We start from the raw sequence: 26759 nt of genomic DNA, 5'->3' as shown, positions 1-26759 counted from the left end.
TTACCATAGGGCTAGTAGGCCTATTCAGAGCACGAATATGCATTGATCAGATCAGAACTACAATACATCGTAGCACTTTCTGAATATAGCGCTCCTTATTTCCACCCTTTTAAAAGTCATGGGGCGTTAGGGCTCTAGTTCAAAGCATTGCTTTAAACTTTAAAGCCACACGCTGCGCAGACAGAAAACGTCGAATGCAAAATAGATAACGCTACGCTAAAGCAGTTTTTTCCACCAGGTTGTTTGCAGGACTTTTAAGCAGGTGTTAATAATCTACAGTTCTCTACGCAAGATAGCAAATACGTTTATAGAGTTTTGTAATTATGAAGTCATCATCGGTTTACCTTTTCACCTTGTTGCATCTGTGCTTAGTTGCACCTATTTCCTCCTTTGATACAAGTAAGTCCATCTTCTATGACGCAGAAAGGAACTGCGCTGTCTGTTAAAAGTTATTTTTTGCGATAGTACCATACATGTTACTACAAATATACCCATTTTGCAGACAAGGAGTTTGTACATACAAGATTGAATAATTTTTCTTTTTGTTTACCGATGTAAATTATTGCAATAAAGTAGTTAAGAAATATGTAAACAATACATTGAGTGGGCAAAAGAAATCTTGCTACCATGGTTCGTGGTATATCATCCATCCTGATTATAGGTTTACACAGTGGTTGGGCTGTATGCAGTATACAAAAATGCAGTACATAAGCTATATACATGTGTTGGCATGTTTTAAAAGTTATGGAATAAAATGAAAATTGTTTTATGGTAGTCTACATATCATTTCAGAGTCTCAAAATACACTACGCTGTATTCCCTAACGCTATTCAAGACTTCTTGCAGTTGTGCAAAAAATCGACTTTATTGTAATTTCTGGACGGTATTTATTTCTGTTGCTATAAGTATAAACATTCACATGGCGTTCATATTCCCTTCATAAACCAAATGACTGTAGGTGACACGGGGGGTGGATGTAAGGTGGTGGAACGAAGAAAGTGTTGTACGGATGACGGAGCCGTGAAGCAAATGCAGCAAGTTCAGTGCCAGTGCAAACCTGGATACTCTGCTGGAACCACTCGTGAAAAGCCATCCTGTGTGTCAGGTAAAATGCTTGTGGTGGTTTAGTGTGGTGTTGGATGATAAGCTGCCGCATGCAATACCTCACTGCATGTGTCATCCATGTGAAGCCAGCAGCTGCGGAGGATACGTCACCTTACGGCACTCGTTATCCTCCTCCAAGAGATCTACTCAACATCTGCATATAGATAAGCTATTCCCAACTACACACCATCCGGTCTACCATGGTATTGCCACGTTTGTGCATGAGAGCATGAAGTGGACCTTTGTCGATCAATCTTCAGCTGATGATGAGATTGAGTGGGTGTACATATGTATCACAGACTACAACATCGTCAATATCTACAAGACCCCACTCTCGTGAATGTTGCCATCATCCCTTCCAACGTTATCCTCCCCTAGTTTTTACGTTGGCGATTTTAACTTCCAGTACACCGACTAGGGCTACAACAACACAAGGAACGAAGTAGAATTGCTGACTGACTGGGCTTCTACAAACCATATTGCCCTCCTATTCAATCCAAAGGAACCAGCCAGTTTCCACTCGGTCGCTAAAGGCCATAATGCCACATGGCCGTCGAGCCAGCTATATACCATATTGGGACTCTGAGTGTGAAACTCTCTATCGCTCCTACTTAAACGCCACACCTAGTCAGTGGTGCCGAAGTTACATGGGGATTGGGGAGGATAAATCAATATTTTATCAAATTTTATACGATTTTGAACATTGGGGGATGCATATTTTTATACACAATTTTAGTGGTACCGGTATTAAGTTTATTAAACAATCACCGGACTTCGGCAAATTAGCTGCTGGCAGCATAATATACAGATAAGAAATCATGGATATAAAAGTGCTACCAGTGCTCTTGTGAATGACTGTAGCAAGATTAAGAAACAAGCAAAGAAAAATTGGTATCTTCAGCGGGATTCGAACCTATGACCTTCCAATGAATACTTAGTTTTTCCAAAAAACAAAACAAAAGTTATACTTTTCTTCTTGTCCTCTCCTTCACTAGAATCACTACACTTAGTGCACTGGACAAAGTTACTAGTCAGGAGACTGAAAATAATCGAAGCTACAGAAGAACATCTGCAAATTTATGAAAAAAATAATAACTTTCAGACACATCATAAGAACTTGTTACAACCGAACATATTGCGTCTTACGGTAGTGCGCATTGAAAACTCATTAGCAATGTCATTTATGCTGATGTCTTTAAGAATATTTTGGTGAATGTTGCAAATAATGCTAGCATTCAACCATTCCTGTCCCGAAGTATTTCTCAGCCATGTTTTCCATCTACGAAGATTGGAAAACGACTTCTCACAAGCAGCAGAGCTTATCGGGAAAACTAAGACGATTATAATCAGCTAAAGTATTTGTAGTAGAATAGAGAGGTTGTTCCAACTCGGACAATGCCTGGTAAGCTCTGTTAGCATCATATAGAGATTTTGCTCCTGTTGCCTTTCTGAATGAATCAATTTGATAACTGATCACTTGTCTATTCAGCTCTGGATAATTTTTCACCATTTCCGGAACTAAGCCGATCTTGAAAATGCAAGTTCTTTATACTTTGCCGAATCGGAATTCAGGCTACTTTCAAACCGTTCGGTCAGTTCAGAGATAACTCTGTCCATGAACTGATTGTAAAGTATTTTATAATGCGGTTGAGTGTCTGCAGTAGCTGGCATCGAGCCTCCACCCAATCTTTCAGAGACTCTTCTTTGTCGTGTGCTTGCAAAGGCGTGATAAAATTATTATACACTACTTTAAATTATAGTGTACTGTATATAATATATAAAATTATTATATACAAATTTTTCCGGAAGTGAAACTGCAATAAATACAATGAGTTCCTTCATAAGCATTTCTGCAGTGGCTCTGTCACTGGCCTGGTCCAACTCGTCCTTAATACCTTCAATAAAGGTCTTTTCTTGTCTAGCGTCAAATTCAAGACAATTTAGAACTGTGATCAAACATCGATAAAAGAAAAACAACAGCAATTCGAGATGCCGGCAAACAATTAAATCAAAGTACAACTTCCTAGCAAATATTTTTTCTAAATTATTGGGGGGGATGCAGCCAAAATATTGGGTGGATATATCTCCCCCATCCCCCTACTTCGGCACCAATGCACCTAGTACTGCCTCTAACACCGTCGCCACCAGATTACTTGAGTGGCTGGACGCAAAGAAGCTTGAGCGATGGAACGAAGCCATCTAAATTCTAAACCATCGACATCTCACACTCACGATACAGTTAAGACAAAGCGATACTGAAATATGATACAATAGTTCAAACTCTCATAATTTTAAGGCTGGTCTTAAACTTATGGTAGGGACTGTAGTGCATTAAATATTTGTACAATTGTGCACTTATATATTAGACTAGCCTACTGATATCAGTAGAAAAGTTTAAAGCCAATAATTATGTAAATATGCCACTTGCGTTTGTGTGAACTTCACGACATATGTAGGCTAATAACTCAGCGACGCCATTAACCTTTGCACAGAAAATTTAACCCAACCAACACTTTCCATTTTTATAAAACACCAAGCCAAGGGTTAAACGAGCATATATCTGCTATAAAATCAAGAAGTGATTTCATAAAAAATAGCAGAGAAAAGTGAAATATTTTCGGCTTAACAGTTTCTATATAACTAAATCACGATTTAGATCGTGATTTAGTTATATTTCTATATAACTAAATCACGATCCATAGAAAGATTTTGATGTACTAAACTGTCACAATGCAACATCTTACTCTAAATAAACACGAACAAAAGAATGCGGAGTTTTAAGAACGAAGCTAACTCACAAGGTTTTGTTGAAAATTTTGTTGTTGACATTTCAATGATCAGCCAAACAGTGTGGTCCAAACCCTGGCACGCGGGCGCATGCGGCCCGTGTGAAGCTTTTGTGCGGCCCGCGGACACTTTGTGCATGCCAAATCAGTAGGCCTACCGGTCTTTGGGGTGTGCAAACCGTGCGATCGCACAGGGCCCGCATATTAGAGGGCCCGCAATTTACTCAGAAGATGCAGTAATTTTGTCATTTCCAATAGAAAAATTCAATAAGTGAAGTCAACAAAGGAATTAGCAACAAGAAAACATAGAGACTAACGGGTGCAACCTATTTCGCTCCTAAACATCTCGTACCCTGAAAAGATCGAGAAAAAAAACAGAGCCGAAGTCGCTGATCGGAGTGGCCGCAAACATTTCAAAATTTCTCTCGATCTTTTCAGGAGATGAAATAGGTCGAAGTTTGATGTTGTTACTCCGATTTCAGGGTACGAAATTGGGGTACGAATTTTTCAGGGGACAAAATAGGTTGCATCCAGACTCAACATAGAGACATAGCTTTATTTCCGAAAAATGCCAATAAAAGCATAATCATCCTTTTGCTATGCCACCGGACACCATTTTACAGTAATATTCATACCCAAATTTTGTTGAATATGCTCTCAGAATGCCCCAAATTCAAAGTAACAGTTCAACATTTTCTGGGGGAACCCCCCGCCGCTGGGTGTCGCCTTCGGTGATCACGCCGCCAGGCTTTGCCCGCCGACCATCAAACCACTCCACCTCCCCATTCAAAATTCCTAGCTACGCTAGTGAATTGGATCATTGTCATTGGGGCCCGCAAAGCATATTTCGCACAGGGCCCGAAATACCCTAAGACTGGCACTGCCGGAATTATCAGTGCTAAATCCAAGGTTTAAAAATATACCTACGTTTTATAAATACATTATACATTCGCCACAACCCTAAATAAGTCGCGCATATCGTTTATGAACTTGAACAAAAACTGCTTGGAATTAATTGTTTGAAGGTTGGGGGGGGGCTGTCAATTCAACTTTTTTGCATCAACAGTTGTATCTCTAAAACCACTGAGGCTGCGACTATGAGATTTCTTGACTTTTCCTAACTTTCATTCACCTCTATTGAGCTGAAATTTTGAGCGAATAAAGGTTATAAATTGAGAGATATAAGGCATTGCTCAGCACATCCTCTGAAATATTTCATATTCTATTGTTCAAAATTTTCCCACCAGCTGGATGAAAGTAATTAATTTGGCCCATGTCTCGTTAATCCTAACTGCTTCACAGCGTGAAGGAAATTGACAGTATGCGTGGACCTTTTGTTCTCACCACGGCTTATAAGCGACGTCGATACAAGAAAAGCTTCAACTTTGATACGATGAGTTACCGTCGCTTGCGGTTGAAATTGCGTAAAATTAAACATAAGACTTGGTGCCAATGCATCTAGAGCGAGAATAGTTTTTCGCAGACAATTATGTCCTTTCAATCAAACAAAGCATAGGCTACAACGTTATTGCCTACTATAGAAGCTGCTCTGTAACATATTATGATTTTGGTTTCAAATCTTTCCTTTTGTCCGACACACTATCAAAAGCAGAAAAGGCGTCGATGTTCCCAAAGCTTCTCACATATACTTGTAAACATTTATTCCCAAGTCGACATGTAAAGATTTGAAATGCAATACGCTTCTCATTTGTGTAGGATAAACCAGAACATCACGCTTTTGTGAAAAGGACGATCGTTCCACCACGTTTATACGTGATGCAGCTTAGTTGAATCAATATATTCGAGGCTTCTTGTACCAGGTTCACTGTCACTGATAAACTAAACCGCGATGCAGTACCTCGCAAAGCAATTGTAGCGTAACATTTCCATGTGCTATAACTCGTCATAAATTGTGAAAACTTGTGTATTTACTTGTCAAGTTGTCTCATGTGAAATATAAGTTTGCATAGCAATGTCACAATGAAATCTTATCTCCGTTTACCAAACTAAAGATATGAACTTATGCGACGTCTTGCAACGTTGAATCGACGGAAAGGCGGGTAACTGCCAAACTGAACTGAGAATGCATGAAGGAAATCGTTTATTATCGAATGGACGTGACGTCAGAAAACGATGAATCGACATAGGCTAGCGGCGAGAGATATTTTAGTTAAATAATGACACGCGGCAGCGCGTTTACATTGAATAAAAATACCTTTATTTTATCCATTTCTATTTCCATTCTTCCTAGTTTCGTCTCACAATAACAAACAAATGAAGTTACGCATATTTACTAAATTATTCAATAAACAATAATGCATCATCCAGCATTATGTCAGCGCTGATTGACTAGACATATTCACGAGTTGTGTGAGAATTGTATTCGATTAATCGCATTATTTATTGTAGGTAACACCTGCAAAAATTCAAGTAATTGCAGACTCTGCCTTCATAAGTGTAGTTTAGAAGTAGCCATCTCATATTGAGCCAATCCAATCAATGTAAAATAGAACGCTTTTACTTGATAGCGCGTGTGATATATAGGTTTTATCTAACAACTACTTTCAGTTACATTGAAAGTGAATGAGTAAGCATTATGCAGTCTGTGACAAGGACTGGAAATGTATAATCAGAAAATATAATATCATAAAGTATATTGCGTTATGTACATCTAGTAATTTTTATGAACATGGTATCATTTTGCAGGCAGGCGTTTTTATAGAGATACAAACTTATTCCATAGTTTGATTTATGGCACTTATCCAACTGTTTCATAATGCGAATAGCTGTTTTAGTTGAATTTAGAAAAAAATATAACTTATAACCGCAGACAGATGCAACTTTTTTCATGCTTTAGGCAATCGGCAGTACGGTGAACTATAGTGGTACATAACCCATATGCGGGGTAATCGCAAGGGTCAACCCAAGTAATGGAAAGGTTCTTTTAGAATTATGGTGATGGAATTCTTGTAATGCTATTGAACTTCATCTTTTTATGAAAAACTTATATTGTTTGCATTTGCAAGAAATATCAAACTTTTGGATTTTTTTTATCACTGAACTGTCCGTTAGTAGAATGTTTCTTTATTACCTTAGTTAGGCCTATTGGTAAGTCAGGAAAGTATTTGTTGATGTGACATATGAGGATATTGTAAGAGACCGAGTTATTTTGTAAATAGTATTTGATTTTTGGACACCATCAAAATTTTCTCACAATACACAAATGCGCATCGAGATATAGTGCTCACAGTTTGGAAAAGTTAGATTGTGATAATTACAACTTGCCTGAGTAGGCCTACAGCAAGGGACAATCAAAATAGATGAAACCGCATTCATGGTAATATAGACGTTTTGCAAACTGCTCTTTTCGTTTTCAATATAATAACAAGAATGACAGCTTATTTTCACTAAACATATAAACAAATATCAAAAATTATGCATGAACAGCGCATCTATATTTTTCGGTTTAGGTTCAACAATGCATTCTAGCCGTCAAAATGATGGAATATTTGGTAATTTTGTTGAGACATACCATTGCCCAATCGTTGAATTTACATCAGAGATAATTTTATTAGATAGATTATCAGTTTCATGCACATGGTTTCATTCAGCGTTATAATGTTGTTTTTCAAGCCACGTGGCGTTCATGGTCATAACGCAACATTGAAGAAACAGCCAATATTGATACCAGGTAGGCCTACTAATTATTACGCCGCTTTCGTCGAATCTACGTCGCTAAACGACGATATTGTGCAAACGCCTGTTGGATTTCCCTTCTACGTGTAGTTTATCATAAACGTGAAGCATTGCTCAAAAAGCTAATCTGAATCACCATAGATAACCATAGCATTCATATAGTTTCATCATCAGTAAATATGTAAAGTGCACTTCACAATTTTTAACAACGGTCTGACAATTTATTATATTGCAAAGTTTTGATTTATTCTCGATTTTTATAATTCTGTGTAACAGTTTTTTTCTAACTAGTTTCTATGGGACTAACAATTTGTTTCATTATACATTTTCTTTAGTATTTCAACGCCATTATTAAAAAAATTACGTCCTTTTCACTTTTAAATAAAACATGGCAAGGCAAGGATTCAGTGCTGAAGAAATATTGCAACATGTTTTACTGGATTCTGACGACGAAAGCCAGGCGGATGATTTGGAGGATTTATGGCACTCCGATTCAGATGAAGAAGCGGATTCTTCTCCGTCAACTTCCGCAACAGCGATTCCGATGGAGGTTGACGACCAGTTACCTTCCATGGGCGATGTTCAACCGGAGTTTGCGCCATCAGGACGGATTATAACATCGAAAAGACTGGTGAACAGTATAGATTCCTATCTCGACATGAACAACTACGATGCTGTTGAGTTTTCCTGACACACTGAAGTCTTATACAACTTTTGTAGAAAAGCCAAAGAACAGACAAGAGGGCGGCGTCAGCATTACTTGGTCTAATGCGAGACCGGTGCACAATGGGAGAAGGGGCCGGGCTAACATTATATCTGGCCCGATTGGTGTTAGAGGAGAAGCCAAAGAAGCCAAGACCCCTCGGCAAGCATGGGAACTATTTTTTTCTTTAAACATTTTGAACATTATTGTTCAAGAAACAAATAGAAAAATTGCCACACTCATTTCTCAATTGCCAGAGAGAATTTTAGATGACAGCAGGTACTGCTATTTTGGCCCAACCAACAACGAGGAGATGCTGGCCTTTGTTGAATTGGAGTATTTTCGGGGGCTTTTAGGACAGGCTGGTCATTCCACGGATGTATTGTTCAATCAACTGCAAGGACATCCCGTGTTTAGTGCAACAATGAGCAAGAACCGCTTTAAATTTTTATTTTCGAACATTTCGTTCGACGACCAAAATACTAGGCCGCAACGTTGGAAGAATGACCGGTTTGCCGCATTTCGAGTCGTTTTCGAAATGTTTAACGAAAACTGCGGCAAACATGTCATTCCAGGTGACTACTTGTCGTTGGACAAAACGCTATACCCCATGAGGACACAAATTGCCTTCAAGCAATATAATCCAAACAAGCCTGCGAAATATGGCCTTCTGTTCAAGTCGGTAAACGCCAGCAGATTCCCATACACATTTGCGGCATCGGTCTATTCAGGTAAACCGAAGGAAGAGCCATTTAATTTTTACGTTCGTGGAACAGAAGAACTGGTAAAAGGAATGGTGATGAGCCTGGAACAACACGGTGACCTTCAAGGTCGGAATATTTTGTATGACCGCTTTTACACCTCCATACCACTCGCGCAGTGGCTGCTTGACAGGGGTATAACGTCAGCTGGAACCCTCAACGCTATACGTAGAAGAATACCCCTGGAAGTGAAGCAAGTGAGTGGTAGGGAGAAATCTTCGTACGAAATTTATTGGCAGACGAGTGAGGCTGGTCTCAGCCTACATTCTTATGTAGTAAAAACGAAGAATTCTGGCATGCGGAATGTGTTGATGTTGACGACCATGCAACCTCTATAGGGGATTACCAAGGATGACGGCAAAAAGAAGCCAGGCTTGTATAAGCTTTACGACTTCACAAAGGGTGGCACCGATATCATCGACCAAAGGATGGGTTGGTTCATTCACGTGCAAAGCGAAGTCCCCACGGTGGACAACTACTGCGTTTGCTTATTGAGAAGGTGCCAAAGCCACAAAAAATAAACTACCAAAACACCGTGGCCAATGTCAATGCTGTGAAAAGCCTTTATGCCCTGCACATTCCATACGAGTATGTCAAGTTTGCTTTTGCGCAGAATAAACTATTTGAATGATTGCGGTTTTATAAACTTTGGCTTCAACCACAGCCTAAATAAAACGCGGAGCTCAATGAGAGATTTTCCTTTTTTCCTTTTATTAGACAGATAGCTATTTTTACGTTGATTCAACATATCAAGACGTTGAATACTTGTTAACATGTGCGGTTTTGCAATTAGATTGCTTATCAAAATCATCTATCCTTTTTTGTATAAAAAGTGGGTCATAAAACTAATCGTAATACTCGATGTAAAATTCAGCATTTTTATATGCTGAAACAGTATTGTATTCATATTTTATAAATCCATTTTCTATTTAGAAAATATCAATATAATGCGGTTTGAGCATAGCTGAATTTTAGCACGGATACAACGACTGATTTTATGACTTTTATACAAACAAGGACAGAAGAGAAGTAATCTAATTGCAAACCCGCGCATGTTTACATCGTCTTGCAATGTTGAATCCACGTCGAAATGATTGTATTAGCGTTGTATTCAATTTCTCGTATTATCGAACTGTAAATGTGCAGCCACTTGTAATTTCAATGTGCCTCATTGCATATTCCTAAATATTTCTGAATTTGTGTGTACATAACCTGACAGAACACAGGTTGCTTTACCATTGAATCAAGTTGAAAAACGTTGCTGCAAGAGCCTTGTGCCAATTGCTGCAGTCCGGTGTTGCTGTAACCAAATCAAAATACTTATCAATATTTTGCTGCCAAACTGACATTTTTATCGCATAAACGCCCATTAGGCAAAAAAAAAAGGCAGCTAATTTTTTGTAAAGTATTTCTCCAGGTTCACAATGATTTGACGCATAATAAATACTACTTTGAATAAATCTAAATATTGTTTGGATTTTAGTGTGTGGCATATGAATCTTAGAGAGCTTATTGAATCCACAAGAAAATGACCCGAGGCATTACAGATTTTCCTTTTGATGAAAAGCGTTGTGACGTTCTGTTAATTAATGAACCGTAACTGTTTTATTTTGAATTTCTTTCTGACTTCTGTTTATGTAAAGCATCATCGACTTTATCGGATAATCTTACTCCTAGTACTAGCCTTGTATGTAGCCGAGTTCACATTGAACTTACATTGAGAGACGCTGTTGCAACTACAATACATTGCATTTAAACCGCTTTTTTTGTTGCATGATCTTCCATTCGTTTTGTGGATTACATAATAGTATTTGATAAACGCCACCCTGCTTCTTCAGCTGGTCTACATTTGTTAATAAAGCGTAGGAGTTGCTGTTCTTGGAACCGAGGTCACAAGATCATAATCCAAATTGGTGTGACACGCGTTCAGAAATCTCATTACTGCATGTAATTGATGAAGCATTGTTCTTTTAGTCAAGAAGCGAGCTTTATTTTGAGCGTGGGAAAAGTTATTATTTTGCATGAAAAATATAGATTCAAATTGAGATTATGTAAAAAAAAATTAATCACATCATGGCAATGCATGTTCTTCATTACTCTACCAAAAAATAATGTGTAAACTCACGCTACAATTGCTTTAATCGCAAAATAATCCAAAAGTCATAAGTCACCTCAACATTTCAACGTCTATGAGCAGTTCTAAAATTCACATAGGTTTAATTTTCGGATATGCTCAGCGTGAATAATTTTACAAAGTGAATCCCAAAGTTTGAAGCCGTACCTTAAAAAATAACAGAGATATCACTCCTAAAGCATAAGAAGAATCGACAGCCCCCCCCCAAACTGAGCAAGACTCCATGGAGCCCAACCTCGTAAGGGTTAAAGCAAAGCGACTCCCATATACGTGATATTTTACGCTTGTCTATCATTAACCTCGAACCAGACTTGACTTGGGTATACAAATGAAGACGTCAATTTCATCCTTGACGCTAACATAGCTGAGTTTTACAAAGTTTTGGATTAACTTTACAGCCTAACTTGTGATATCGTGTGATAGCCTATGTATAGTAGGGTGAAGTGAAAATTTTGTTTTCTTTCAAATCAAAAAGTCTAGTTTACTAAAATTCGGAGTAGACCCCCAAAACACCTTCAAACACAATTTTGGGTCGGTGCTCCCCAGGGGGTGCAGACACACCCCCCCTAAAGTTCGAAAAACCCCAATTTTATAAAAAAAAAATTAATATCTCATTAACCACAAACGATAGAAAGTCGGTTGATGGCTCAAAATCATCAGAAGGTACAAGTTTATATTACCTTTAAGAGAAGTATTTTTACTAAAAGCACTACAAAGTGGTCATTTTTGCAATAATGTAATTTTAGTCGTAAATTTACGTCAAATTTGGTCGATTTTTGTATATTCAGTTGATATTTTATGCTTAGTACGGTGTAAATGCATACAGTGGCGCTTGGCTACAAAACCGCATTGTTAATGACTCCCTTAGTCCTAATCTGTTATGATTAGGCACGGATGTAGCTTTAATAATTGTAAGTTTATTTCAATCTATGTTCACTTGTTCAGATTAATTACGTGCTCGAGGTTCTTCAGCTTTGTCAATATTGCCAACCAAATCTACCACACAAAACCGATCATCTCTAAAAGAAGTAGCAATAACTTGTGAAAGATTTGGAATTTCGGATAGAGCATGTGCTGCTATTGCTACTGCCACTCTCAAAGCATTTGGTATAGTAACTGACATTGATAAATCACAAGTTATTGACCGAAGTAAATTAAGGAGAGAACGACAAAAGTACAGAGAAGAAATTCAGAAGGAAGAAGAATTGCAGTTCGATATTGTGGAATGTGGATGGGCGTTATGTTGATGGGCGAAAGGATGCCACCATTACCAGTGTGAAACAAGGGAGCAACTATCATCGAACCAGAATCATTGAAGAGCACTGTGTAGTTGTCGGTGAACCCTTTGAATTTTACATCACGCATCACACCAGAAAATGGAACTGGTCAACAAATTGCTCAAGCCGTGTATGGTGCAATTGAAGGCACAGCAATGGAAAGCAAGCTAAACATCATTGGGACAGACGAAACAGCAACTATGACAGGGAAAAAATCTGGTTTCATTTCTTCCCTTGAAAAAAAGCTTGGGCGTCCATTGCAATGGGTGGTGTGCTTGCTGCATCTCAATGAGCTCCCTCTAAGGCATATATTTCAAGAATTAGATGGTTTAACAAGTGGTCCAGAATCGTTTTCTGGAACAATTGGCAAGCAATTGAATGGAAAAGTGTCAGCTTGGGCTGTGGCAAATTTTCTGCCTATCTTAAATGACGAATTTCCTATTCTTCCTGATGAAGTAATTGAAAGTCTCAGCAGTGATCAGTATTATGCTATGCAAATGTGTCAAGCTGTTATTACAGGCGTTGTTACACAGGATTTGAAATACCTTGAAGTTGGTGGATTATGCCATTCCCGTTGGTTGACCTTAGGATGTCGAATCCTACGTTATTACGTTTCAAAGAAGAGGCCTTCAAAGAATTTGCGCACTTTGATTGAATACCTTGTTCGAGTCTATTTTCCCTGTTGGTTCCGCATCAAATATCATCATAGAATTACAGACGGGTCCAAATTTTTTTTTTATGCTAAATGCCATTTCTCATTTTCCAAATGTACTGGTAAACAACGTTAGACTTAAAGTTTTGCAAAACAATGCTCTTTTTTCCCACCATGAAAACATGATTGTGGCAATGCTGGGAGATGATGACCGAAGCGTTCATATCACTGCAATAAACAAAATTCTTCAAAGCAGAAGTCAAAGCATCCATCAAGAAAGTGGTTCTGCTAAGATACGAATGTTCATTCTTCCGAAGTTAGATGTGGGAGCCAAAGCCTATTACGATATGTAAAGTTTGGACCTTTCCGATTTTTACGAGCCGCCTGCAGTCAGGAACATGACGAATGAAGCTGTGCAACAAATTATGACAGATAAACTTGAGCTAAACCATCCCTGCCATAACCAGGCAGTGGAAAGGCATGTGCACTTGGCAACTGAAGCTGCTGCAAGCGTTGAATGTTTTCACAGACGAGGTGGCATGATCAGACAAAAAATTAAGTCTCGTATGCTAATGCCGTGCTTCAATACCAAAAATCGATTTAATGTCTGATGAACAATTTGCTGAAATTTGATTGATGATAAATTTGAACTTGGTCGTATAACTTACACGTAATTGAACATTTTTACATAAGCTCACTGTAGTTAAGTGCATTTCTTACAGCAGTTTTCTTCGCTAAGAAAATTGTAAAGTAAGTATTTGCCCAAAGTAGATTAAAGTACAAGTTTGCCCAACGTATTTTTTTCTGCTTTAGAAAAATTTTGCCCATACTTTTACTTCAACACACGAATTTGTTAAGTAATATGCCAAAATTTCACACAAATCTATCTTCACATTTTTCAAATCAAGGAAAAAATTGCTCAAATAATTTCTCAACTTTGCACCTTAGAGCGAACACTGCATTACAGTTACCATTTTATGATATTCATATTGTTGAATGACAATGAATCTGCTTGATTTTTCACCTCTATGACACATACTAAGCACAAAGATTAACTTAATTTACAAAATCGACCAAATTTGACGTAAATTTACGACTAAAATTACATTATTGCAAAAATGACCACTTTGTAGCGCCTTTAGTAAAAACACTTCTCTTAAAAGTAATATAAACTTGTACCTTCTGATGATTTTGAGCCATCAACCGACTTTCTATCGTTTGTGGTTAATGAGATATTAATTTTTTTATAAACTTGGGGTTTTTCGAACTTTAGGGGGGTGTGCCTGCACCCCCTGGGGAGCACCGACCCAAAATTGTGTTTGAAGGTGTTTTTGGGGTCAACTCCGAATTTTGGTAAACTAGACTTTTTGATTTGAAAGAAAAAAAATTTTTCACTCCACCCTAAATTGTATAGACTACAATGAAATACTTAGGCTAAACCTGCATATTGCTTTGTTGTATAAAAATGACACTAAACAATAAATATTGCGATGTATACCTACACTTCTCTTTACACAAAACAAGATTGTCGGAAACTGTTGACCTGTGGGCACTTCCGAATTATCAAATTTGGCCTGTCTGGGAAAAAGTTTGGACACCCCTGATTTAGACCATCAATTTTGTTTAGGAGACAGTATCGATTGGACAATTGAAAAGGTGTGGTACGCTCCACTCCTTCATGTTACACACACAGATCGAGGAAAGCAAGATTCTCATGTGCACATACCTATACTTGGGCTGCGTAGTCGATGTGGATGCTGCTGTCACCATCTCGGGTGATAGCCTACTTGTGCAAGAGTTCTTGTGTCGGTTTTTATGTGAGCGAGCTGCTAAATCTCGTCGACCTTACTGAATGTCATACTCTCGGTGCGCATTTGAAAAATAATGGGAGTAGCCTAGGCTAATTTGCTGGTTGACTGTGGAACTGTCGCACTCTGAAAAGAGCGGTCATCCTGAGGTTTCTAGTCGACGTTAGCATTTCTTAGTCTTTCCCAAGCTTTTATTATAGCCTACTTGTTAGAACATGCCTGTGATTGAAGGGACAGACAATCAAGATCATTGTTTGCATCTTTCGAAATCTAGCGAGAGCAGAAGTTATTAGACGTTGTAGCTTCTCTTAGACTTCTCTCTCCTCGGACTACTACCTTGACGTGGTGAGAGAGTTTCCGTACCTCAATGACCTCTAGAGCTGTACTGGCGGGAGCTAACTGCTCCCAGAAGGGTCACTCATGCCAGGTTGGTCGAAAGGTAGAAGTCAGACAAAACGTAGTCTAACGTCCCCAACGGCGGAACAGGCGGATGAAGCCAGCCAGGCTCAACGACTGTGAAGGCGGATGAAGGCTGCAGCATGCCACCAGCTCCAATCGTCTTGGTTTGCCTTGCCATTGGATGAAGCTGATGGCCTTGTCAAGTTTATGTGTGCTTGTTGAGTGTGCGCCAGCAAGTCCACGCTAATCAATTCACGCACAGGCGTCTGCGCAAGACACTCAAACCTAACGGCGATCGATAATGCATAACGGGAACAGGCAAGTGAAAGCTGGAAGTTTCTAGTGCGGAACCGACACGTTAGTGGTGGTAACTTGATTCAGTCGCTCTATCTTTTGGAAGAAGCAGGAAAGATGTTCGGCAGCAGTTATCATGACTGAGCAGCCCTCTTTAGGATCCACTCTGCTCACCCTGAATAGGGAAGGGGCTAGAAAAGGTGCCCTGAACATAGTCTGCTTCAACTCAACCTGTCTGGAAAACCGCGTCCAGAGGGTTCACCTTACCTGCGGTCGAAAAACGAAATATGTAACTATGAAATTTGGAACCTGGAATGTTAGGACTCTAATGGATAACTCCAGCTCAAATAGGCCAGAAAGACGAACTGCTATCATTGCTCGTGAACTACAGCGTTTCAGCTTTGACATCGTGGCTCTTAGCGAAACCAGGAGAGATGGAGAGGGCCAACTAAGGGAAGAATGTGGCAATTTTACTTTTTTCTGTAAAAGTAACCAAACAAAGCTAAGCAACACCATAACATTAACATTACATTTAACAGGTATAACATTTTTTTGTTAAATATTGTGGTGTTGCTTAGCTATGTCCGTTTATGGTTGAAAAAGTACTGTAACCTCTCCACCCGAATTGTTTTATAAAAGTATTCACCAGATGTATATATATAAATTCATATTTTGTAGTTGCCCAAATCAAGATGATGCATTTATGGATATTATGAAAAAAATTAAAGACTTTGTAAATTTTGATGCCGAGGCAACTGCATCATGCCAATTTGGGCAGTTTTATAAATAAAGTAGGCTATGATCAGATAATTTCATATTTTTTTTGTTGCCCAAATCTAAACGATACAGTTATGTAGGCCTAAATGGAAAAAATAAATGAATTTGTTCATTTTGGGGAAACTGCCTCATGCTAATTTGGGCAGTTGCATAAACAGACTAATCAGTTTCATCAGATAATTTCATGTTTTCAGCTGCCCAAATCAACACGATGCATTTGTGAAAATTAATAAAATTAGCTACGGTATATAGCAAATTTTGCATTTTGATTCGGGCAGTTTTACAAAAGTATTAGAGACATATCTTGGATTCTTGGTGGCTGCCCAAATTGGTATGATGCAGTTGGTTAAATGCATTTCGTACTACAGTTTGATCACCGTGCAATACAAGACATCAATACGGGCGTGCCAAATGAAAATTTTGCGGCACATTTCTTGAGCAAATAAGAGGCTGTAGGCTACTTAGTTTGATGAGTAAAAGATATTAATTTATAGTTTGTCTTAATTCATGCAATTTTGTAGCTTTCATGTAGCAATTTTTGGCCTAATAATTGCAAGATTTTGCCCGAATTCGCGACGTTTTGAAACAACAGCGTGGGCGGCTGCCCCCCCCCTCCCCTGCCCCCCTGGCTCGTACGGCTATGGTTCAGGACATGGAAGTTAGTTAAGAACAAGTTAGGGATCTTAGAACTGCAAAAAAATGTAATAAATTGTTGCTAAACGTAAGGCTGCCAAAAAAGGTCTAGAACCAGTGCTTTAGACAGATTAAAATTTATTTTAAACTTGTATTTTATTTTCAGAATTCAATAAAAATGTTTCCAGTGCTAAAACACCCATGGCATGTTTTTCGGTAAAGGGATAGCAATTGATTATTCGCCTTTTGGAAAAGCAACGTCTGAGTAGCCTATATAGTAAACACAATTACTGTAAGTTATGTGTTTTTTTTTTACTTAAGTTTAAATTAAGATCTCTGGCATTAACTTTAAAAGGTAACCAGAGCGAGAGTAATTAGGCTAAAAGAGTTTTATAAGCTGACAGTTTCACGACAAAATCCGCAACTATCACATCAGGCTAATCGTATCGACGCGAACGCATCCTGCCGTTGTGCATTATTCATGGCGTCTGCGTTGTCAAGGAAAAGACATAGATAATCTCACGACTTAATGTTTGGAATTTCAACTCTCATCATGGTTAGTTTGTGTTATCAAAAACAAAACTCAGTTTGCAGCTGAAACATCTGTTCATCAAAATGTTGAAAGAGTATTGAAACAAACCCTTTCTTCTACCCTCACATAGTAGCCTAATGTAGCTACATTAGTTTGTTGGCTATCCATTTTCGAATTGTTGACATTGAGTTAGAAATGTGGCACGTGAGAAAAATAGCATAGTTTATGATAAAACGTTTTTGTCAAATATTAACTAATACAATTGTTTACGTCACGAATGTAAATACAACGGTAGGCACTTTAACTTGAAGATATCCAATTCAAACACGAACCAATCAGATGTTTCGTTGTCCATGATGTGTGATTCAGAACATGTTTTAGGTGGCTACCGTCCTATTGTAACCATTCCAGCATTCAGCCAGAGAGTTGATTATTATTTTGAACTTTGTTTGGTAATTACGGAAGAAGAAAGAGCAATAGCAGTGGTGGGAATCAAACCCACGTTAATGAAAAAAATACCATCACCCTAGCCCTCTGCTCCAAGTCAGCCGATGGCAAACCGATGACAAAACGTAGTTTGCTTTTAAAACGTTGATGTACTTTTGTTAATGAAAGTTTTGCCCAAACGTTGCCAGAGGTAAGGTATAGTTTAATACAGTTAAAGGCCTTTTTGAAATCAGAAGCCTAAAGACAATATAATAGTTCTATCTTAGCTAAAACGTCATGTTTAAATTGTATACTGAATCATGAAATGAAATAAGGTGGTCAGGTGGCATTTTCGTTCATACTGGCAGTCCCCAGGTCAAATTTGGTCCAACTTACCAACCTGAAATAAGTAGAGAGTTGCGCTTCAACTAAATGACCTCCACTGGAATTGAAACAAGTCTATAAACTCCTGAAAAGTTGTCTCAAAACACTATGCTCACAAACTTTGAAGTTGTTTGGTAGGTGTTGACTTCAAAATGGATCTATTATTTCCAACGTTGGCAGCAAACCTATGGTGAATCGTAAACAATTCTTTACAAATTTCTGTGCTCTAAAATTAGGTTTTGAATCTTTATCCTTGGACTGACAAAGCCTTGAATAGGTTATTCTTTGTAGTTTCAAAACACTTGTGAAAGGCCGCATTATGACGCAGTGCCGATTATCGAGATTGACAGAGTGAAGTTTCGGATTATTGAAGTGCTGTTGCCGGGGAATTATTCCATCCATTAGGTGCCGCTGAATTGAGAGCAGTACGCAGAATGCGTTGCTCAAGCGCACACTCAGAGAGTCGGACTAGCGCCGCTTGATCTTGAAGCTTCTTCGTTCACAAAGTCACATGCGCTAACCAACTGAGCTGTCGGGACGGACATCTATCCATTGAATATCTTGCTATCCATTGAACAGTTCGTTATCGCAGTATGAATAGGTTAGTCGAGTGAATATTGTTTAAAACTGTAATCCACAAAATGCAGAGAAGCACAGGTTTGAAACTGTTTAAGTAGGCTGATTGGATGAGACAGCTTTCTTTAGAATTTTTTATCTGGCCGGGTTACAATTGCAACGACACAAGCTTAGCCTACAGTCGATCAATTACTCCAAAAATGATATGACATCTGGACATCTAGATTTTTGAGGTTTTTGAATAATCTTCAAAGTGTTTTTTTTTTGAAAGAACACTCTAGCTTATTGTAAACTTTTCTTCAAAACTAAAGAATATTTTATTTCAGACTTGATAAAGTTGAACCACTCGTGGTGCGACATGGAACCATGTGCTGAAAAGTGGAAATGTCGGCTCTTCCTCCGCTCCAAAGATGACGTTGTGGGTTGGCAGTGCATATCGGGCGGGCAAGTGAAGACGATAAAGGTAGCGAGCTTTAATGCCGCAATATAGTTCATTATCTTGTAGATTTCGTGGAATGAAATAGCCTACAGATCAGAGGCGCCGGAAGGGGGCGGATGCCCCCTGCCCTTAATTTTTCTGTGGATGGAGGGGCAGGGAGGGGCAATGCTGCCCTTTTAAGGTTATGTAAGCTACTGCACATTTTGCAACACGATATAACAATTTCAGCTATTAGCTTTTAGCCTAATTACAATCTTTCTTTTCTGCCTCAAAATAATATTGACGACACAAAATTCTGTATTACCGTAGGTAATTATAGCTTACGCCCTACATCATCATAACATAGCACGATGCCCTTCCGTGCCCTTGTTTTTTGTATACTGGACACTTGTATCATTACTCGATAATGAGCTGATGGATGAGCATTATTGCAAAACTTTTCATAAATTTAAAAAAAAATTGGTCTTTCAGCAACAAAAGTGCCCTTTTTTATAATCCTGCCCCCCCCCCCCAGTCAAAAACCGTTCCGGCGCCCCTGCTACAGATCAACGTTGTGCATTCTTCGTTGCTTTACTAAGCAACTTTTACACAACTGGTAGGCAAATTCTATCATATTCAAATCATTCCGTTTGTTGTCATTTGAAGGGCCGTTGAGAGAACATTTCGGGCTAGGTACTAAGCAAAAATCTGAGCCCCCAAAGCTTCAAAAAGCAAAGCAACTCGCAAAACAACCTTCTATGACCGTCACTGACACCTGAAATGCCCGTTTAAAAGTTTTTAAAATGCTTCATATAGCCTACAGCGTTAACTATTATCTTCGATAAACAGTCGTTCGATGAACTGTCGTTTCGATAAACAGTCGTTTCGATGAACTGTCGTTTCGATGAATTGTCGTTCGATGAACTGTCTTTCGATAAACTGTCGTTCGATGAACTGTCGTTCGATAAATTGTCGCGTCACAGACGGTTTTATAGACTTTCACAAAAAAGGATGGAAAATCAACTCATTGCTTTTTTTAGAGGGAACACTGTTCATGAGTTACGATAGAATCGTGTTTTCGGTGATTTCCACAAGCGTTTGTTTCATGGTGCCTGTGGTTGCTTTCTCCCTGCTATTGGAGCCTATTTTTTGCTGATATGTTTTGCAGGTCACTATAGTGTTGCCTGTATTGCGATGTGTCAAACATTTCCTTGTTCACTGAAACTGTTACAGTAATTGCAAGATATCTTTTGTGAAGCGAAGTGACAACACCACTCTTGCTTGGCGATGAATATTCTGATGAAAATGCTCGCCTCGCTATAAGTGCGCAAAACAAGTGGCATCGTTTATTAGGCATTGTTACAGAAGTCAAAAGTATTGTTAAAGGAGCTTAGCCTGGCAGTAGCGTTGTTCGACTAATTTTGTTGCTGCAGTATTCTAACATAAGTATTAACAACATGTAACGCTGGATACTGGGTACAAAATGCGTTCCTTTCTAGCATAAGATTCAACCTACCTAAAATTTTATTAGTGCGGCCCGCCACAGCTTTCCTTAGTGCCAAAGTGGCCCGCTTGCAAAAAAGGTTGGTGACCCTTGATGTAGACTCTATTGATAGACATAAAACGAAAAACATTGTTGTCAGTGCAAAGATCCTGCAATTGCAAGCTTACTTTGTATGCGGTTGAATATTCACTTGATTAGCTAAGTAGTTTCAATAGAGAGTGAATGTAAGAGCGTATTTGTTTGTTTGTTTGTTTATCTTTATCCTGCATTGCGGGAAAGCGGACTTGAGCGCTATACATCGGTGTACGCCTTCCGACGTACACCTGACCCACGCTGCAGCCGACTGCAATGTCTGTTTCCGGTTGTCTACTCTATTTATGACTGAAATTTGGTACTACCCATTACTCGAAATCGATCACTGGGTAGAGGCAATTATCGTAAAGTTTCTTGCCCAGAGAAACAACAGCAAGTGCGGGTGGCTGGAGTCGAACATACAGGCTCTCGACTGTGAGCCCAACGCGCTAACCACTCGGCCACTGCTGCCGACATGGTAATTGAAGTGAAATTATTTCAGTGTTAATGTGACAAATTATGCAATTCACATGTCAAATAGTTTTTAATAATTTGGGCTGTCCTATCTTAAAAGTTTTGGCATGTATTTTTGGATCATGGTTAAGTTACTCCTGATTCTGTTTTTTGGACTATGCTATGCTTACGAAAACCCGCAATTTTAACTGTAAGAATGTCTGATACGCTAAACACTATTGCCTGTAAGACGTGAAAAGTAAAATGTTTTGTTTTTCAAAAAAATGTTATAGGCTATAATGGACTGTTTTAGACTGTTCTTTTACGCAATTTGTGACTAAAATTTGTTTTTTGCTGATAACTATTTTTTTAGACTTTTTACAGTGAAAAGTGCTTTTAGAGCATATATAAATATGATGTCTCTGCAGATTTTGATGTGCGCTTCAACCTTCTATCTCAAGCGGTTATCAAAATATGGCGAGTTTAGTAAAAATGGCCATCGGTTACCATAGAAACGCCCAGCGCGACTGTGTGACGTCATTATTTTCATTTTTTTTTTTACATGTATGTTTTTAATAGTCTACTACAACTTTTAGGAAAGTTAAAAGAACTTATCTCAAAAAATAAATTTTACCCCATTTTTGGCACAGCCTAATGCATGTGTTGTGAATAAGGCCCGTTTTGAATTTGCACCAAAAGTGACAGAAAAGGTGTGATTTTGAAAAGTGATTTTCACAATAACAACACCACAAAACAACTTCTAATCGGCAACACAGGCACAGAACTAACAAGTAAATACACAGAGACAACTATTCCCTCCTACCGCCATGCTCCACTTTTTTAAAAGCGACGTGGTGTTTTTAGATGTGGTAGGGATACTAAAGTATTTTGATACTGAAATTATGATATTTCCATTGCAATAAAAAATTGGATTAATGGTGTAACAAGAATTTTTTGGGTTACTCAAGGCTTTAACCCTCACTTTCTTAACCAGGGGTGCACAACGGTACAATCTACCTACCCCATGTGCCCATGAACCTTATTGCCAACATTAGCCTAGTCGTGATCATCATTATCAGTTTTGCTTTAATTAGAAAAAAAAGTTCAAATGTATTGGTTTTACTGCATCAGCATGCACACATCTTTCACGTAAAATGCAAAAAAACGGAAGTCAAAGCGGTTTGTTAACTGCACAGCAATCTAAAATATGTGAAAACTAATAAAACCACTCAATTTCAGTCCCCCCAAACTACAACTTTCTGTAACTAAAAAAGTTGTAAACTTTAGGCTGTGAAACTTTACCAGTCAGTTTCAATTCACCATAGCAGCAACCAGAGATTCCACCTTTGGGTGGGCCTTATTACCGGCCGGGCCTTTTCTATGCCCAATACATTTTGTTTCTAAATTCTAACTCTTAACAAGAAGCAGTGGGACAATTTTTGACAAAACTCAGTTTATCTTATCTCATATATCTCATCAACAAACGGACTGATGTGTTTTTTTTGTGGTGTCCCACGTTTTTTCGTAAATAGTTGTTCGTAAAACAAGTTTTCGTAAACAATTGTTCGTAAAATTAATTCTTCGTAACACAATTCTTCGTAAAGCATTTCTTCGTGCATGCAATTGACCGTTATACAAATTGTTCGTTAAACAGTTACAATAATTAATTAGGGTAGCGTATATGCTGGAGATGTGACGTGCTGTAGATGAGCAGACAAAGTGTAGAGTCCCTGATTCAGAATGGCATTACACTTTGTGCGTAGCGAAAAGGGAAGGTCAAAACTTTTGTAATTGGCCAGCTTTATTGCAAAGATTATAGTGCACTTAACGCACAAGGGCAAAAAACTACTTATTGGAAATTTGAGCATTTTCAAAAGAAATGTCCTGCATGAGTAACAACAGGGGCGCCGAAATGATTTTTGAATGGGGGGCAGGATTATGAAAAAGTCCACTTTTTTTGCTAAAAGGTCAATTTTTTAAAAAGTTTTAAGATAAGATATAGCGATAATGCTCATCCATCAGCTCACTATCGAGTAATGACACAAGTGTCCGGTATACAATGAAGGACATCAATCATGCTATTTTATAATGATGTAGCAGAATTTTGTGCTGTAAATATTATTTTGAGGCAAAAAATGAAATTATGATTAGGCTAAAAGCGAATAGCAGAAATTGTTATATTGCAAAATGTGCAGTAGCTTACATGGCTTAAAAGGGCACCATTGCCCCCTCCCCTCCAAGATGCCCCCTGCGGTCAAGATGCCCCCTGCGGCCCTGCCCCCCCTTTTGGTGTACTTGAGTAACAACTGAAAAATTGATCTATCACCTGTTTACGAACAATTCAACTATACGAAAAATTGATGTATACGAAGAAATGATTTACGAATAATTGTTTTACGAAAAGTTAATTTTACGAACAACTGTTTACGAACAATTCACCTATAACCGTTTTTTGTTGATTTCTTGTCGGAAAGGAGTGAGTTCTTGACCATGCAATAAACTTCTGCACGTAGCCTACTGGTACACTTATATTCACATAAAAATGAAAAATTAGACCTGTATTCACATATAAGATTTGTAAGATTTGCCCTCGTGCTTACATCAGCAGGGTTCATATCGGTAGAGCAAAAACGCCAATCCTGGACTCTAGACAACAATAAAATATGCTAAACTCGAAGTGTCATGAACTTATTCAACTGTAAATGAAGGCTTTTAACCCACTGCAGCACAGTACGAGAGTCACACCAAAAATACTTAATGCAGTCGGTCATCTTCAATGCCTCGTAGGCCTGCTTCAGGAGTCTTTCGGTATACAAAGCGGCAACAAGTTCTTTCCTAACTATCGGACAAAAAAACTGATTCTTTACAACAATGGTAGATTTACCCTGAATGAAAGATACACTAGGAACTCCGACAGTCTACGTAAGTAAATAACAGAAGAAAAAGCTTGGTTAGAAGCATCACTAAACCCATGGAACTGATAAGAAACAACATCATCCGGACTACACACATCAGAGTTTGCATAATACCATCTCGATAACAAAAAATCTTCAAGCAGGTCCAAAGAACGAAGCCATGAGCTATCAGGGATCTCAGAGTCCCAATCAAACTGATCTATCGCCAATTGCTGAAGTATCAGACGCGCTTTTATAAAAGAAATAGCGCTCCAAAGCCAAGCGAGTCAAAATTTTGTCCAGTTGACTAAGCATAGGCTATTTCGGCCCGTGTGTTTAGCTAAGGGCTTTTAAGGAACATGCGATACGCATCTCGCCAGACTCGGTTTGCCACACACAACCCAATGTCTTCGCTGATGGCAAAGTCATATCTTCAGTCTGAAAGTCAACATCACGAATCAAAGGTGAGAGCATCTCATTATCCAAATTTGACTGGACAATCATAGCCTCCTACCCTCCTTGTTGGCACTTCACTTAAGCTTAAACCCACGGCTATCAAGCAAAATATTGACTCATGGGTGATTTGCTGAGCTTCCTCCAAGCTATCAGCCGAAAATGTAAAATCATCCATGTACACATTATTAGCAATATTGCGGAGAGCCAGAGAGTCAGTTCACCAACGCTGCAAACAAACTACACAACTTTTGCTATTATACTTTACATTATCAGATCTGCCTTGCAATTTTGGGAAAACTAAACAAAAACAAAGTGCATGACATGACTGTGCTTCAAGTAATTAAAGGAAGTGTGAAGGGGGACAGATTAGGCCTCCCTTTGAGGATCAAAGTGTTAAAACACTACGGTGAACATTTTGTTATCGAAACGTAAAAGTCTATCATCTATGGGCCCGGGCACCATTTGGCCTCCTCCTTGACACAGCGCTGAGAAGGCCATTCATTATAACCTACCAGAAGGCTAGGCTAGTGCACATATGAAGAGCCTAATTCCAAAACCACTTAGACGCCACTTTTACCAAAATTGAGTTTAGAGTGTCATTAGGTAGAGTATTAATTCTTTCTTTCCAAAATCTTTTCTATCTGCTTCAAATTCGACACTAAAAATTGCGTTTGTTTTCAAAACCCCTTACGCGACATCGCGACATCACACTTTGTTTCCAAAACCATTTGTATCCACATTAAACTAATCATATTAAGATATTGTGTCACGTGATATATCGCTGATTGTTAAAACCTGATTGTTTTAAACTATCATAAATGTTTTTCGTGGTTTTCTCGAAATCACCGAAAGTGGATGTAAGTGGTTTTGGAAATAAGCTATTCATATACAGTACCTATCCTTCTACAGCCACAACAGAAGCAATCAACTGCTATAGCATCTCTTGCAGGACAAAATTTACAACTTTAATTATGTGAAACGAAACATAACTTCAGTTTTTACGACAGGTCAGGGATTAACGCCACTTCACACCGTACGCTGTACCAAGCAGAGCTGGTTCGAAGTGAAGGTGAACATATTGCAACTAGGTTTCATCAAGGAGTGTTGCTCACGGAGAAGAAAAACATATTTTTTCAAATTTGCTCTAGTTTTGCAGGGTATTAATTGTCGTCTTAAGGTTTGCAAGCTTTCTAAAGCATAAAAATGTTTTAACATCAAATGACATCTTTACAACTATTTTTGAAGAAAATAAAAGTTTCTGCGTGCTTGTACAGAATGTAGCCTACACTCAACTTTTCTACAAAAATTGCAATTAATTGTCTTGTTTGTTTTTACATTGCAATCTCAAGTTCGAAATTCCCCTTGGAACATGATAAGAAAAAGGTTGGAAAAAATTGGTTTATAAACTCTACTGTATGTTCGTATCGTGATTCGTTGACGCATTAATCATATGTTGTGTTAAATAAAGCTGCTTTACGAATATAATCATTTGCTAAAGATCAAGGGAGATGCTTTATCAGTTGGGGTTTGAAAATTTTGAATAAAACTACATTTTTTATAATAGTTTTCTATTTCATAGTGTATGAGTTTTTTCAGAATGTGAGCCTCTAGGGCTGAGGGTCTATCCTTTTACCACCTCAGATTCACGATGTTTCCGGACTACACTGGAAGGCTACTAGAGAGCAGCCAGTCTTTGGTTTCATCATCCATGACGCGCAGACCTTCCACTCCATTAGGTGGCTTGAAGATGGTACAGTCATTTATGGTGTGGTTTGCGGTCTGTTCCTTGGCACCACATTCACAGGACAAGAAAAAGGCCATTCCCCATTGGTGCATAGTTGAGCGAAAAACCAGACGCCCGTACGAAAACGGTTGAGGCGCACCCATGCTGTATTTGTAATGTCGGGCCGATGGGGCGTGTGTCGGCGTCGAAGATGAACGAATGGAGTCTGGTGGTACTTGATTTCCATTAAGAAATCCATTTATGGTACGCCCAATTAGCCACAGAGATTCCTTGTTC

General features: G+C 38.6%; 1 protein-coding gene across 1 annotated transcript; it reads left to right on the top strand.

Annotated features, from left to right (window-relative positions):
• Nucleotides 1-294: 294 nt before the first annotated feature.
• LOC145767599 (chemokine-like protein TAFA-1) lies at nucleotides 295-26014 on the top strand. The gene is made up of 4 exons (XM_082579451.1): nucleotides 295-399; nucleotides 959-1105; nucleotides 19269-19405; nucleotides 25747-26014. Exons 1-4 carry the CDS (start codon nucleotides 324-326, stop codon nucleotides 25756-25758), a joined length of 372 nt encoding a protein of 123 aa, XP_082435577.1. The 5' UTR covers nucleotides 295-323; the 3' UTR covers nucleotides 25759-26014.
• The last annotated feature ends 745 nt before the right edge of the window (nucleotides 26015-26759 follow it).

The sequence above is a fragment of the Aplidium turbinatum genome, chromosome 3 (genome assembly GCF_918807975.1).
Source record: "Aplidium turbinatum chromosome 3, kaAplTurb1.1, whole genome shotgun sequence".
In the NCBI taxonomy this organism is placed as follows: Eukaryota; Metazoa; Chordata; class Ascidiacea; order Aplousobranchia; family Polyclinidae; genus Aplidium; species Aplidium turbinatum.
The sequence above is the reverse complement of the archived record's forward strand: the minus strand, read 5'-3'. Positions and strand labels throughout refer to the sequence as shown.

Bases quoted from the DNA above. Each gene is read 5' to 3' on its own strand.
- LOC145767599 (XM_082579451.1), top strand. From the start codon at position 324: ATGAAGTCATCATCGGTTTACCTTTTCACCTTGTTGCATCTGTGCTTA. The intron at 400-958 runs GTAAGTCCATCT...AAATGACTGTAG, and splicing joins TATTTCCTCCTTTGATACAA to GTGACACGGGGGGTGGATGT. The intron at 1,106-19,268 runs GTAAAATGCTTG...ATTTTATTTCAG, and splicing joins AAAGCCATCCTGTGTGTCAG to ACTTGATAAAGTTGAACCAC.